This window comes from Equus asinus, chromosome 11 (assembly GCF_041296235.1).
Source record: "Equus asinus isolate D_3611 breed Donkey chromosome 11, EquAss-T2T_v2, whole genome shotgun sequence".
NCBI lineage: Eukaryota > Metazoa > Chordata > Mammalia > Perissodactyla > Equidae > Equus > Equus asinus.
In genome coordinates this window covers 50,517,758-50,532,570 of record NC_091800.1, presented here as the reverse complement: position 1 = coordinate 50,532,570, position 14,813 = coordinate 50,517,758, and the positions used below count along the sequence as shown (strand labels likewise).

The 14,813-nt window shown below is 37.8% G+C and overlaps 1 protein-coding gene and 1 pseudogene across 6 annotated transcripts in view; one reads left to right on the top strand and one right to left on the bottom strand.

Annotated features, from left to right (window-relative positions):
• Positions 1-7,874: 7,874 nt before the first annotated feature.
• The window catches only part of PIBF1 (progesterone immunomodulatory binding factor 1), a 178,664-nt gene continuing 171,725 nt past the window's right edge, over positions 7,875-14,813 (bottom strand). For 3 of the 6 annotated variants that reach the window (XR_011493024.1, XM_070480887.1, XM_070480891.1), the window contains one exon: positions 7,875-8,168. Coding sequence is in view for 5 of the 6 variants with exons in the window: in XM_070480887.1 (XP_070336988.1) it covers positions 8,118-8,168 (51 nt within the window). In the remaining variant the exon portion in view is untranslated. Of the gene's footprint in view, positions 8,169-8,322; positions 8,372-12,490; positions 12,638-14,813 lie in introns of those variants that run through there. The other 3 variants (XM_070480888.1, XM_070480892.1, XM_070480889.1) reach the window with 2 other exon arrangements.
• On the top strand, positions 10,884-11,411 carry LOC106843099 (small ribosomal subunit protein eS24 pseudogene; annotated as a pseudogene).

The window sequence follows — 14,813 nt, the reverse complement described above, 5'->3', positions numbered from 1 at the left end:
GTCCGCAGCAGGTGCTACACCCGACTCGCACCTGAGAGCCTGATGTGCGCATCCCTGCCCAGCACCACTTTGGCGGTTCGTTGCTGGCCACCGTGAGAGTACTAATTTCATCCCACCATGAACATCTGGGTCCCACCAAATCTAGGTCCTGTTTCTTTGGGAGCCGGCTGTTAAATGTCTACAAGCACCCCTCTCCACACTGTAATGGACACTTAAAAATTAAGAGGGTAAACTTACGTTGTGTGTTTTTACCACAGTAAAAGAGCGTCAAACACCTGGCCGAGGTTTCAAGAATCAACATGCTAATTATAGGGTGATATAGTAAAATTATGGTAATAGTGTAAAAATATAATAAGGTTTTTACAAATACCTGGAAGTCATGACTGTACTCCCCTACTGCTTCATCCCTGGCTTTACTCTGAAGGAAACTATAATGATAAATTAACTTAAAGGTGTTCAATGCATTTCCCTAAAATGACAAAGCTGATACTCAAGTTTTTTGATCAATTTCTAACATTTCTTCTCATTTATTGGGCTTCTGTTTTGATTATTTGATGGAAGAAATTGCAATTAAGATTTTCCTTTGCTTTTTTTTTTTTTTTTGGTGAGGAAGATTGTCGCTGAGCTAACATCTGTGCCAATCTTCCTCTATTTTGTATGTGGGATGCCACCACAGCTTAGTTTGATGAGTGGTGTGTAGGTCTGTACTTGGGATCCAAACCTGTGAACCCTGGGCTGCCAAAGCAGAACAAATGAAGCAACCCACTATGCCACTAGGTTGGCCCCAAGATTTTTTCTTTGCTCTTAATCTATTTATTCCACAAGCCAGAGCATTTTAGAAAATTAAAGTTGTACTTTTACTATATCATTTTCTGTGCTTGAAACTACTTATTTGTTTTTTGAAGCTGTCAGCAATAAGGGTCATAGCTGCTATACTCTATGCTGGGAATAGAATAATGTAAATGTTTAGAGCTTAAAACTTTGGTTTTCCTAGTAAGTGATGCATAAGCATTTTAATTATTAGAAGAAAAGAAAAGAAATATTTTATATTGCATCTGCGTTTAAAGGACAGTCATTTTTATTCTATTCCACTCCATTCTCTTTGGGGCATCATGCTAGATTCTAAAATGCTTAATACAGTTTAGAGCCCATTTCACTGGTCACAGAATTAAATGTATTAGGTAGTGTTATGTTTTTGAATTAGAAAGTGCTCAACTATAGAATAAGACAAAAAAAAAAATAAGGCCCAAAAGATAAAATAATGTATCAAAAGTTAATTTAAAAGAAATTTAGGAAGATTTTTCTAAGCTCTATATACCCTCCCTGAATATAAAGGAGGCACAGCTTACTTCTAAGGACAGGAGCTGAAAGAACCGGCTGAATTTAGGATGCCTTTGGGATCCACAGACTGGGGGTAATAAAATATATGTTTTCACCCATCTATTTAGAAGCATTTACCTTGGTAATGTTATGCCAACATGGCAGTCTTTTAAGTTAGGAAATTCTGAACCTTTAATCTACGGAGGCAGCAAGTGAAATACAGTTCTGCAGCTATTGCAAAAGAAATTTAAATTATCACCAATACAGCCAATAATTTAAACATTTGCCAACGATGTAAGATATCATGATTACATTAAATGAAAAATAAAACTGTTTTCTACCTCCTATGGAAGAAACAAATGTTTTAACGTGGATTTAATAGAAAGCAAGGCTCATCTATCTGGTCACTCAAAAAGTCTGAATTAAATTTATGGAAACATGACATACTGTGCTCCTAGCTTACTCAACTGCATTTTATATTTTTCAAGTTCATGTCTTAGAAATACTTTGTATAGACTGTAGATTAAATTCTAAGTAAAAAATTGTAGTGTGAAAAAGAAGGAGAAAGACCATTATCCGCTGTAGAGGATGGTTTGCAGATCTCGGGAGACCAGCTGAGACTACCGTAATCTAGGGAAGAGCACGTGAGGGCAGGAACTAAGGTGGTGACAGAAATTCACATACAGGAAATGAAAGAGAAAGTACAAAATCAAAGAATTTGAAATCTTTAAAAAACCTGAAATTAGAATTGGATATATCAGTAGGAACTCATGATTATTCCCTTCTATTGAAAAACACTTATTTAATAGCTCTGTCTATTGAAAAAGCCTAGAAACAAGGAAGGCCTAGGAACCAACAAACATTCTCAATGCCCAGAATGTTCTACATTCCGGATTTAGTTGATTCCTTCTTCGATGGTGTCAGTCAGCTTGATCTATTTTTTTTTTTTTTTTAACAGAAATCAGTTTCTTTGGTTTGTTTTGTTTTTTGAGGACGATTAGCCCTGAGCTACCTGCTGCCAATCCTCCTCTTTTTCCTGAGGAAGACGGGCCCTGAGCTCACCTCCGTGCCCATCTTCCTCTACTTTCTATGTGGGACGCCTACCACAGCACGGCCATGCCAAGCAGTGCCATGTCCGCACCCGGGCTCCGAACTGGCAAACCTGGGCCGCCGAAGCAGAATGCGCCCACTTAACCGCTGCGCCACCCAGCTGGCCCCAAATATTTCTTGTTTTGCCTGTAGACTGGAAGTTAGATCTGAAGACTTGATTCTGGGTTTTTTTTGGCAAGGATATTGCAGTTGTTATTTTATACTTCAGATTACATCACATCAAGAGGCACATAACTTCTGCTTGTCCCACTTTTAGTGATGCTAAGGTTGATTAGGGAATTTAGCTGGTAATGGTCTGATATAAAGTTTCCTTTTATCCTTATGTCTCATTGCTTTAGCATTCATTGGTGATTGATATTTGAATCATTTAATTCATCAGGGGTTACTAAATAGTGATTTCCTGTTTTCTTTTTTTTAAACAGCTTTATTGTAGTGCAATTGATAAACAGTAACTTGCACATTTACAAAATGTACAATTTGATAAACATTGGCATATGTATACACCCATGAAACCATCACTACAAGCAAGATAGTGACCATATCTGTCACTCTAAGGCGTTTATTCTGTCCTGTTATATGTTTGGAAATTTCCACAAACAAAAGTTAAAAGAAAACCAGGGGCGCTGCCCCTGTGGCTGAATGGTTAAAGTTCTGTGCGCTCTGCTTTGGCGGCCCTGAGTTCGTGAGTTCGGATTCTGGGCATGGACCTAATCCACTCATCAGCCATGCTCTGGAGACATCACACTTATAAAGTGGAGGAAGATTGGCATTGATATTAGCTCAGGGCGAAACTTCCTCACCTGAAAAATAAAAAAGGGAAATATTTATGAGGCAGATCAACAGGGATTGGTGATTGAATGCTTGGAGGTTAATGAGAAGAGTCTGGAATGACTCCTAGTTTTGTGTATGAGTCACTGAGTAGGTGGTGGAACCATTTATTGAAACTGGGAACACTGGAGAAGAAACTTCAATTTGGTTTTGTACACGTCTAGTTTGAGGTCACAATGAGACATCTAAGTAGAGATGTCTAGTAGGCAGGAGTTAAATCAAAAGGAAGAGTTGGGACTAGAGAGATAAACTGGGAATAGTGGCATATAGTAACTGAAGCCAGGGAGAAGAAATTATCAAGAGAATAAGTACAGAACAGAAAAAGGAATTAAGGGCAAAAAGAAACTGAAAAATTCTAATTTTTTTTTTTTTAAAGATTGGCACCTGAGCTAACAACTGTTGCCAATCTTTTCTTTTCTTTCTGCTTTTTCTCCCCAAATCCCCCCAGTACGTAGTTGTATGTTTTTTAGTTGTGGGTCCTTCTAGTTGTGGGATGTGGGACGCCGCCTCAGCATGGCTTGACAAGCGGTGCCATGTCCATGTCCAGGATCCGAACTAGCGACGCCCTGGGCCACCGAAGTGGAGCGATCAACCTTAACCACTCGGCCCTGGGGCTGGCCCCTCTAATGTTTTATTAGCTAAAAGAGGAGGAAGGAGGAGAATGACTGCACAGTATCGCATCAGCCAGGGAAAACAGTGAATGTACCATTTGTGCTAATCCTAGTAGGTCATACTCTGTATAATACTTTAACTTTCCACTCAAAATTAGCACATCATGATTTATACACCAGTAAGGGTGCGCATACTCCTGAAAGATGTGTCACCTTCCGTGCTTTAATAACATTAAGTTTCTGGGCCTACAAAGCTGAGGACTGGACTATGGACTCTGTAAATCAACCAAAATCAATGACATCTTGTGAGGACTCTTGAAAGCCAACTGGCTAGCTTTATCTGGTGACCTCCAAGCCTCAGGAAGTTTTTCTTTGAAGCAGTTACAATATTTACTACATTTTAAGATGAGTAATAGTAAAATGAACTATTTCATTTTGCATATCTTTAGCCTCTCAGGATCTCAGAATGAAAGAGAATCTGGCTCATTAACAACTTCAACTTTCTCCAAATATGGGAATCTTGCCTTAAACTTCCTTAGGGATTATCCAACCACTGCCTGTACAATGCAGTGAATCTGGAGTACTTTGGGTCACTGTGTGACAGCTCTTTTTAGAAATTCCTATACTGAAGATGATAAGAATAAAATCTCTCTTTTTCAGGCCCCTTAGAGAAAAAGGATGAAGACAAAAAATTCATGGTTTGACTGCCTTATATATTTTAGGTTTTTCATGTTTGTTGAATGAAAGAACATATAAATCAATAAAACGTATAGATGCTATTTAGTTGGTTCTGAAAAGTTCACTATATCCTATTAACCTAGTAAGACCTGTTAGAATAGTGATGGGATTCTTTAGCCTTAGAATCCTTCATTACTCTAACATCAAAATCTTTAGAAATAGATTTGATATCCATGAACTAGTCTTGAACAAAAATGCAACTCTGCTAAGTCCCACATATTTTTTTTCCCAAGAAAAAAGTTGATAGACCGGGGCTGGCCCCGTGGCCGAGTGGTTAAGTTCGCGCGCTCCGCTGCAGGAGCTCAGTGTTTCGTCAGTTCGAATCCTGGGCGCGGACATGGCACTGCTCATCTAAACCACGCTGAGGCAGCGTCCCACATGCCACAACTACAAGGACCCACAACGAAGAATATACAACTGTGTATTTGGGGGCTTTGGGGAGAAAAACTAAAATAAAATCTTAAAAAAAAAAAAAAAAGTTGATAGACCAAGATTATTTTTCCCCCTTCTTGCCATCCTACTGGGGTTGGGAGATGGAGATAGAGAGCAAAGTAGGAGAAGCAATGTAGCATACTGGAAACAGCATGACAATTGGAATAAGACAGTCTTGGTTCTAATCCACTTCTACTATTTATTACATGTCTGATCTTGGGCCATTGAGTGACCCTTCCTGAGTTTCAGTTTCTTCATTTTAAAAATGAAGATAATGTTTACTCGGCAAAGCTATTGTGAAGATTCAGCAAACCAAGGAGTAGAAAACACATAACACAGCAACTGGCTGATAGAATGAGCTTGATAATGGTAGCTATGACTCAAACATTTGGGCAACATGTCATGAAACATTTAGCAAGAAAAAAAAAGAACATTAACTTTGTTTTTCACTTATTTTTTAATAAGAAAATGCCAAGGCCAGGAGAGGATGTGATAAGAGTTAAGTAAGGAGATTCACAACAGCCAAGAGGTGGAAGCAAGCCCGATGTTTAAGTGATGAATAGATAAACAAATGTGGTGTATACACACAACGGAAGATTATTCTGCCTTAAAAAGGAAGGATTCTGACACATGCTGCAACATGGATGAACCTGAGGACATTATACTAAGTGAAATAAGCCAGTCACAAAAAGACAAATACTGTATGATTCCACTTATATGAGGTATCTAAGGTAGTCAAATTCATAGAAACAGAAAAGTGGGTTTCCAAAGGTGGTGGAAAGGGGAAAAGGGGAGTGGTTTAATGGGTATAGAGTTTGAGATTTGAAAAGGAAGAAGTCCCAGAGATCTGTTGCACAACAATGTGAATATACTCAATACTATTGAATTGCACGCTTAAAAATGAGTAAGATGTAAATTGTATGTTTTACGTTTTACTACTATTAAGAAAAAAGTAAGAAGTAAGGTGAAAGGAAAAGTGAAAAAGCGAAGATCTAGAAATTTGGAGGAAAGGTAAAGGTTGTAGTGATATTAAGAAATGAGTAGAATAGACTCTATGATATTAAAAAAAGACCCATCTCTAATTTTTAAGACATTAAAAAAAACTACATCATAGTATCTGACCTGCACCCAAATTCATGAAATAAACATTTACTGCTTAAGTTCAAGGCACAGTGCTAAATAGTGAGGACCAAAAAATGTATAAGAAACACTCTTTGCCTTCAAGGAAATGGACAAGTAAACAATTATTGCAATATATGGTAAGTAGAATTAAAGAGATTAAGAGTACAGAGTACAGATTATTATGGTAGAACAGAGACAACTTTCTGGAAGGAGTAACCTTTGAATTACAGATTCACAAATATCTTCCAAAAAGCTTTCATATCACAATCTAACTCTGAGAGTTATTAATAGTTACTATGGTAGTAAATTATATAAGGAACTTGTGTTTTTTTAAGAGTAATTCATATCTAGAAATGAAAGGAAGGAAGGAAGCAAAAACTAGGGATTTGGAGGGAGGAAGAATTCCTCTATTTTTTCATCACTGTATTTTCTATTTCTTAAATTAGCTCCAAATTTTCCTACTTCTGTGCCCTTGTCCACACCATTACTTTAACCTGGATAATCAATCAGTATTCCTTTATTTTAAAATACGTACATATAATAAATGGGGTTGATTGAACTAAATTGTGAAATGATTTCAGATTAATAACTAGAGGTGAAAATAAAAAATTTTCTTCTAGCATTTTAGAAGGAAACAAATTATGTCTATAAATTCATTTGGTTTTAATGAATTATATGGGTATCTTGGATTTAAAATGCATGTCTGAGAAAGGCCATTTTCATAAGTCTTTGCTGCAGAAAGTCATATATTAGAAGATGTAGCCAAATGAAACAGAAAGAGGGGTTGAGATTAGGGTTTTCAAGCCAACAATAGATTTATAAGGATATATTATTATCAAAGGCTTTTGCTGTTCTCTCACACTCAACAAATAGCCTATGCTATTGTGACCTTCAAAGAACACACGGGACAGATAGTATTCTTTTATCATGTCTACAAAGATGGTCATTGATATGTGTGTCAGTGGTTCTCCAGCAGGAGGTGGGGGGCGGGGTGATTCTGCCACCCAGGGGACATGAGACATTTTTGGTTATCACAACTGGGGGGATGCTACTGTCATCTAGTGGTGGAGGCCAGAGATGCTGCTAAACATCCCACAATGCAAAGGACTGCCCCCACTCCCACCCCAAACAAAGAATTATCAGCCACTATGGCAACAGTTGTTGAAAACCTGACATATATAAACAGATTTGTTTTCTTTTCTTTCTCTCTCTCTTCTCCTTCTTTCTTTTAAATTTATGTCTTGAATAGAAAGGAGCATATTTTATAACCAGAAAAAGAGACAATCCTACTGATTTTTTTCTCATTGACTAGAAATTTGGTTCACACTGCATTTCAATCAGCACTATTTTGACCAATGTCCCGAGACTCTCCACCAGATTTTCACTTGCCCGATGGACTAACAGACTTTTCACCAGATTTTACTGGTCAGCGATAATATAAAATGTAAGAAAAAACACAGCCCAAAGAAAAAATCAGCAATTCATATCCACCTACATAATACCTGACCACCATTATTGGGCATTTGAAGTGCCTTCTAGCAGATTTCACAAATGATTCTTAATTTTAAAAAGTGTTTGGTGTCTTGGTATTTATGTTATAACATTTAAATTTGGAATTTATATAGTTAAAAGATATACTCACCAATATAATAACTAACCAAAATATTTATATACCATGTAGTTTAAAATGTATTGAGAATTACAAAAGTTCCAAAATTTAAATCATAGAGCATATATTTATTTTGTAACAAAATAGATAAAACCAAATGTAAAGTACACTGTTTGCACTTTATACATTTTGTTTATTATGCTGAAATCTGTTAATTTAACACTCAGTTAAAATAAACTTCAAATTAGTTATTTAAAAAATGCAAAGTACATGATTAAGATAAACTTTGTGTTCATCAGAAAAAGAACTTCAGGGTAAATAACGATACAGCAAATCTGTCCAAAACACTAGGTCTTCATCTTTTGTTTCTTAGACCATTCAGGTGCTTCTTTTTTGGTCTGTTTAAAAAAAAAAGAAAAAAAGAAAATAAAGTAAAATGCTTACAAGCAGGACAAGAGAGGCAATTCAGAGAACTAAGTACCTATATACTTTGGACTTTTTATGTAAAATGACAGTAAATAATTGCTTTTCTTATTTCAGAAGGATACTTACGGGCAAAGGTTTTTATCTTTTGTCAGAAATAATCTCCCACCTGGTATGTCTGTGGAAAAAATACACAGTTGTGTTTTCTGGCTCAAAGCCTATATTTAACATTATTCTACAGAGGTGTGTATTTTATGACTTGATTCTATTTTCAAAGAGAGGTATAAAATAAAGCACACAGCTTCTTTCTAGTTGTCTTATCTGTCTATACGTGGATATTCATTCACTCAGTGTAGATATTTACTGAAGACTCACTGGATCCAAATCATTGTGCTCTGGATCTTCTGAATTGCTAAGTATTTACCAGAGTACTTCCTGGGTTTACTGCTCAATCATTTCAGTCTAAAAAGAGCCCAGCTGTACAGAGTAGTAAGAAAGAAAGCAGGGGAGGAGGACTGTTACAGAATAAAGTGCTCAGATCTCCTTCTATAAGGCACTGATTCCAATCAAAACATCCTATTTTATATAATATAATAAATTAAATATGCAGTTTATTCCTTTCCCACTTATACCTGCTTAAAACTAGGAGGGGCCACATTCCTAAATATATATACATACATTTACATAGGCATATAAATAAGTATGAGTTTATAATTTTATCTTTTTTATACTATTTTACATGCCATAGCTGACGCACAAAATGTTGGAAGTGACCAACAATCAGCTCCTCTTGACCTTGTCCATACCTTTGGCTAGGTTCAATTACCAGCAGAGAAGCCAGTGGACACGCCCCCTCCCTCCTCTGCCCTTATCTTTACACCACAGCTCTAACTTGAGCTACAAATACTTTTCCATGATGGTCCCCACAGGCAAACTAAAATTCTGTAGGTCAAAATGAACTCCCCCAGTCTTTCCTATTCTCTCTCTTGGTGAGTGGTACCATACTTTGCTCAGCCATCTAAACTAGAAATGTCTGATTCCTCTTCATCACAGATTTCTCTTTCTTTTCACTGGCTACACCATTTTGAACAGTCTCTAACTTTTATTGAATATCTTTTTAACTCTTCATTCTGTTCCCATGTTCACTTCATCACCTTACCTTGGGCCCTCATCATTTCTGACTTGACTCCTGTAAGAGCTTCTTAATTCTGGCTTGGCTCTCTCTTCCGTTCTGTTCAATTCATTGTCCACAATCCTTCCAAGCTTATCTTTCTAAATTGCAAATCTGCACTAAAATGCTTAAGTAGCTCTTTCTTTACAAAAAAGTCCAAAGTCCTTAGCATTAAGGGTGAAAGAAACTTCCATGGCAAAATAAGGAAATCACAGGGAAAGGCCAGATGCTGTCTACCAAGAGAATTCAAAGGTGGCCAAGGCTGACCAAATCCAAAAGAAACCAAAGTCCAAACCAGAACGCTGGTTTATTAATTGGTGATGAGAAATGTAATTATCATTTGGCCAGGAGTCCCTGGTAGTTTTACCAGTCTCTTTTTTAAATAGTCACAGATCATAGGGAAAGGTCAGAGTAAAACCGGGGAATTGTGGGTTCTTATACAATCAGATCAAGAGGTTGGTGACTGGAAAAGCTGAGGCAATTAAAAGTCTAAGGCTCTCACAGTCAGAGGAGAAATGTCTATGCCAGTGTTTGTGAAACTGCGAGTCTCTTCAATTATAACTCAATAAAACTGGATTAAAAAAAAGAAACCGTAGGTCTCAAATTATGGGTAATAAAATCAATTTAGTGGGTAAAGACTAGAATTGAGAGAAAAATTAGACCAGAAAAGAAAATATCAAAGTACCTGCCATAGTAGGGGTAAGTCCGTTTTGAGAAACTGTGATCATCAGTAGGTCACAATGTAAAATGGTTTTCTTAATTGTGGACAAAAAAATCTGAAAGCCACTTCTACAGACCAAGCTACAGATCCTCAAGCTTATAGCAAAGGGTATAGAATTTGTACATCTGCATTTCCTCAATCAACTGACACTAAAAGTTTTATTACTACCATGTGTGTATGAGAAGAAGGTAAATAAAACTTCTGATATTAAAAGGGAATCTTAAGGGGCCGGCCCGGTGGCACAGTGGTTAAGTGCGCACGGTCCACTTTGGCGACCCAGGGTTAGCCGGTTTGGATCCCGGGTGCAGACATGGCACTGCTTGACAAGCCATGCTGTGGTAGGCGTCCCACATATAAAGTAGAGGAAGATGGGCACAGATGTTAGCTCAGGGCTAATCTTCCTCAAAAAAAAAAAAAAAAAAAAAGGAATCTTAAGACTCAAAAAGGGCAGTACAAGAATTTCAATGGCAGATGGTTCTTCCTGACTCCTTTTATCTGTGTCTGGTCCACTGCAGACCACGTTCCTGCCATCCCCTCCCCCACCGTGCAGTTTCTTCCTATGTGTTAATGAAGTAGATTTGCCACAGTCAAATGTACCTCTGTCCTGGGGATTAACTGCTTTTCCACTTCATAAACTGACTTTTCAGATCTTTGACCATAACCATTTTAAATTAATTTCAAGCTTGTTCCCAGAGGACTAATGTTTGTTCCTTATTCCTAGGTTACTTTGGGAGAACTTCACCATCACTGTCACGTTCTAACTACTTAGAAGACAGGGCCCTTTAGATGGCTGCCTGAGGATCCATCGCCATCATGAACGACACAGTAACTATCCGGACCCAGAAGTTCATGACCAACCGACTACTTCAGCGGAAACAAATGGTCATAGATGTTCTTCACACCTGGGAAGGCAACAGTGCCTAAGACAGAAATTCGGGAAAAACTAGCCAAAATGTACAAGACCATACCAGATGCCATCTTTGTATTTGGATTCAGAACCCATTTTGGTGGTGGGAAGACAACTGGCTCTGGCATGATTTATGATTCCTGGGATCACACAAAGAAAAATGAACCAAAACATAGACTTGCAAGACGTGGCCTGTATGAGAAGAAAAACACCTCAAGAAAACGAAAGGAAGGCAAGAACAGAATGAAGAAAGTCAGGGGGCCTGCGAAGGCCAATGTCAGTGCTGGCAAAAAGTGAGCTGGAGACTGGACAACAGAAGGAGTAAAGATTCTGCAGTGACTTTATCTGTGGTGACTGTGCAGATTTTTCATGAGAGGATTAATAAACTAAACTTTTATGTGAAAAAAAAAAAGAAAGAAGACAGGGCCTTTTAGGCCCTGGCCCATACTTGGTTCTCTAATCCTATCTGTTGACACTTTCCTACGAGAAATAAGTTATTCGTAGTTGAGATTAGTTTACTAGCACTTCATTGAACACTCACTCTGTGCCAGGTCCTTGTGTTAGGTACTGGGGATATAAAAATGAATAAGACCCTGTAACACAGCCTACGGGTTGCCTAGCCTATATCTATTTTCCCCTTCTTAATAACAGAACTCTAATTTTATTATGAGAGTAATGGGCTCAACTAGTTAAAAACTGCATTTATCAGGGCCAACCTAGTGGCGCAGTGGTTAAGTTCACATGTTCCACTTTGGTGGCCCAGGGTTTGCCAGTTTGGATCCCAGGTGTGGATGTATGCACCACTTATCAAGCTATGCTGTGGCAGGCGTCTCACATATAAAATAGAGGAAGATGGGCACAGATGTTAGCTCAGGGCTAATCTTCCTCAAAAAAAAAAAATCCTACATTTATCAGCCTCCCTTGCTGCTAGGTGTGGCCATGTGACTAAGTTCTGGCCAATGGGATATAAATAGAAGATGTTGGGTAGAACTTGTGAGAAAACGCTTTTAGAAAGGGAGACAGTATTTTCCTCATTTCCTCTTGTATCCTGCTTAGAATGCAGATGTGATGGCTGATGCTACAGCAACCATCTTGTGATTCCGAGGAAAGAAGCCATAAACCAAGGATGGTTGAAGAGAAAGGCAGAAGGAACCTAGATTCTTGATGAGTTCACATACTAGCCCTGAAATGCTTATCTCCAGGCCTCTATGTGAGAGACAGAACGATTGGCTTAAGCTGCTGAACTAGCAGTAGAACACAATTCCTAAAGACTGACTCTTCTCCTTAAGTACGTTATAGCATTTATTTTGCTTTGTGTTGTATCTTCAGCACACAGTAAAGTATCTGGCGTGCTGTAGGTACTCAATGCCACAGTTCCTTTGTTTTTTGTAGCTGGAGCACAGTATAGAACAGTGGTTAAAGAACAAGCTCTAGAATGAAACAGGCTCCAGACATTTAACTGCAAACTTGGGCAACTTGATGACTTCTCACTTACCTCATATGTAATATGGGGAGAATAAAAATTACTGTGCTGGATATTCTGTGTCCTTCAGATGTACTCTCCATCCTTCTCCATCCTACTCTGAGCCCCAGGAGACTATTTTCTGGTTTCAGATTAGGTTCAGTCAATGGGATGCACAGTGGGCTTGTAGGTGGGAGGAGAAAGAAAGTTGCAATATTTATTCCCCAGCTCCTCTTTGCCTGACCATGGTTTGGTAGTGGCTAAATTCTTCTATAGAAAACCACAGTTTCCATAAGAAGGCTCCAATCCCTCTCCTTGCCCCTTGAAACCTAGAAGTGGTTACAGCTTTGCACAGTTACTAGTCCTGAAATGTTCATCATCACTTGGTTTCAATCGGCTTGTAAACAGCCTCTTCAGAATGTGATATCTATTTCCTAAAAGGACCTTCAGTGATATACAGCAATCTACATTAGAGGGTTGTTGAGAGGATAAAATGAGATAATGTATATAACAGCATTTAGCTCTTAGAAAATGCTAACTGTGAATAGTATTTCCACTTGATGTTCTCTCTGGCTGAAGAGCTCACACTTGTTTGTTTTTCAGGACTCAGCTCAAAAGTCACCTCCTCTAGGAAGCCTGCTCTGATACTTCAAGGCTTCCTTTGGTGTTCCTTTCAGGAGCTTTAAGCCTTCACAACTAGACTTTTGGTGGTGAACATGATGCAGTCTATACAGAAGTCGAAATATAATGATGTACACCTGAAATTTATATGTTATAAACCAAGGTGACCTCAAAAAAAAAAAAAGACTTCAAGAATTAACTCACTGCATAAGTATTACAATTGTTTACTTGAATCAGTCACTCAATAAATGCATCCCTTGAGGGAAGTTATAATGTTCAATAAATGTTAAATGAATAAATTTATTTCTATTGTCATTTTTTAATCTAAACGCTCTCCATATTAATGAGAGTATTCAGTGGCTGATCCCTATATTATCCACAGTTTCGACATTAGATACAATTGGATGCTAGATTTTTGAATACCCAATTAATATTTCTTGGCCTAGACTTCAGTTAGTAAATGTAAGACAGCTATCTTATAATTTTTTCTAACTATATAATCCAAAATAAAGTTCAGTGGTTATATTTTAAAATAATTTTCTCTGGTGGTGTTCACATTTTATCATAACTAATATTTAGAAGCACTTAATTGTCAAGTCTCATACTATAAAATCTCACTTCTCTTCATGTCTCCAAGAGACAAATATGCAAAGCACGTAAGAGGCGTGCTTACGAAGTAGGAGGCGCCTGCTCTTCCAGCTCCCTTATGTGTCTCCTTCACTCTACTTTCACTTGGTTAGCAAGTATTATTTTGTCTTCCTTCCTTCTTTCTCCTGTGGGAGTGTTTCTCACTCCCTCCAATTTATCCCTAAAGCTCCCACTTCCTTTCCCTCCACAAACCTCTTAATTTCTGTCTGAATTAATATAAAAGTCTGTTGCCTTTCCTTCCATTCCTCTAATTCATCTTTCTCTGCTGCTGTCTAGATCTGAGAATACCAACGTGACCCTCACAGTATTCTGTACCTGCCTCCTATTTAGCATTTATCACACTGTATTATACGATACCCAGTGTCCATCATTAGACGCTGGGGCACTCAAGGGCAGGGGCCCTATGCCTGGACAGGCTTAAATAACTGAACACTTTCAAAAGAATGTGCCATAGACTCAAAAGAAACTTCTATAAGAATTCCAACGTGTTTTGAGATATAACATGGAAGAACCTTGAGGACATCATGCTAAGTGAAATTAGCCAGTCACAAAAAGACAAACACTGTAGGATTCTACTTATATGAGGTATTTAAAGTAGTCAAACTCACAGAAATGGAAAGCGGAACGGTGGGTTGCCAGGGGCTGGGGTGGGGAGGCGGGAGAGAGGAGTTGTGGTTTAATGGGTATAGGGTTCCAGTTTTGCAAGATGAAAAAGTTCTAAAGATCACAATGATATGAATATTCTCAACACTACTAAACTGTACCCTTAAAAATGAGTAAGATGGTCAATTTTATGTGTTTTTTATCACAGTAAAAAACAAACAAGCCAAAAAACCAAGAGCCTTTAAAAAAAGGTTTAAGAAATGGTAGCAATACTGAAAAAGTGTATTGTTTCCAATGTTAGCTACTTGGCCTTTGCTGTTAAAAAATGTTAAATTATTTTATTACATATTTTGTATTCTATCTAAATAGGAAAAATGAAAAAAGTAATAGGGCCTAATTTTTTACATATTTAATAGCAAAGCAAGTTGCCATCAGAATCAGTTCTCACCTGAGTATGCTGTCATTTAAAATTTCCTTAGTATCAAGA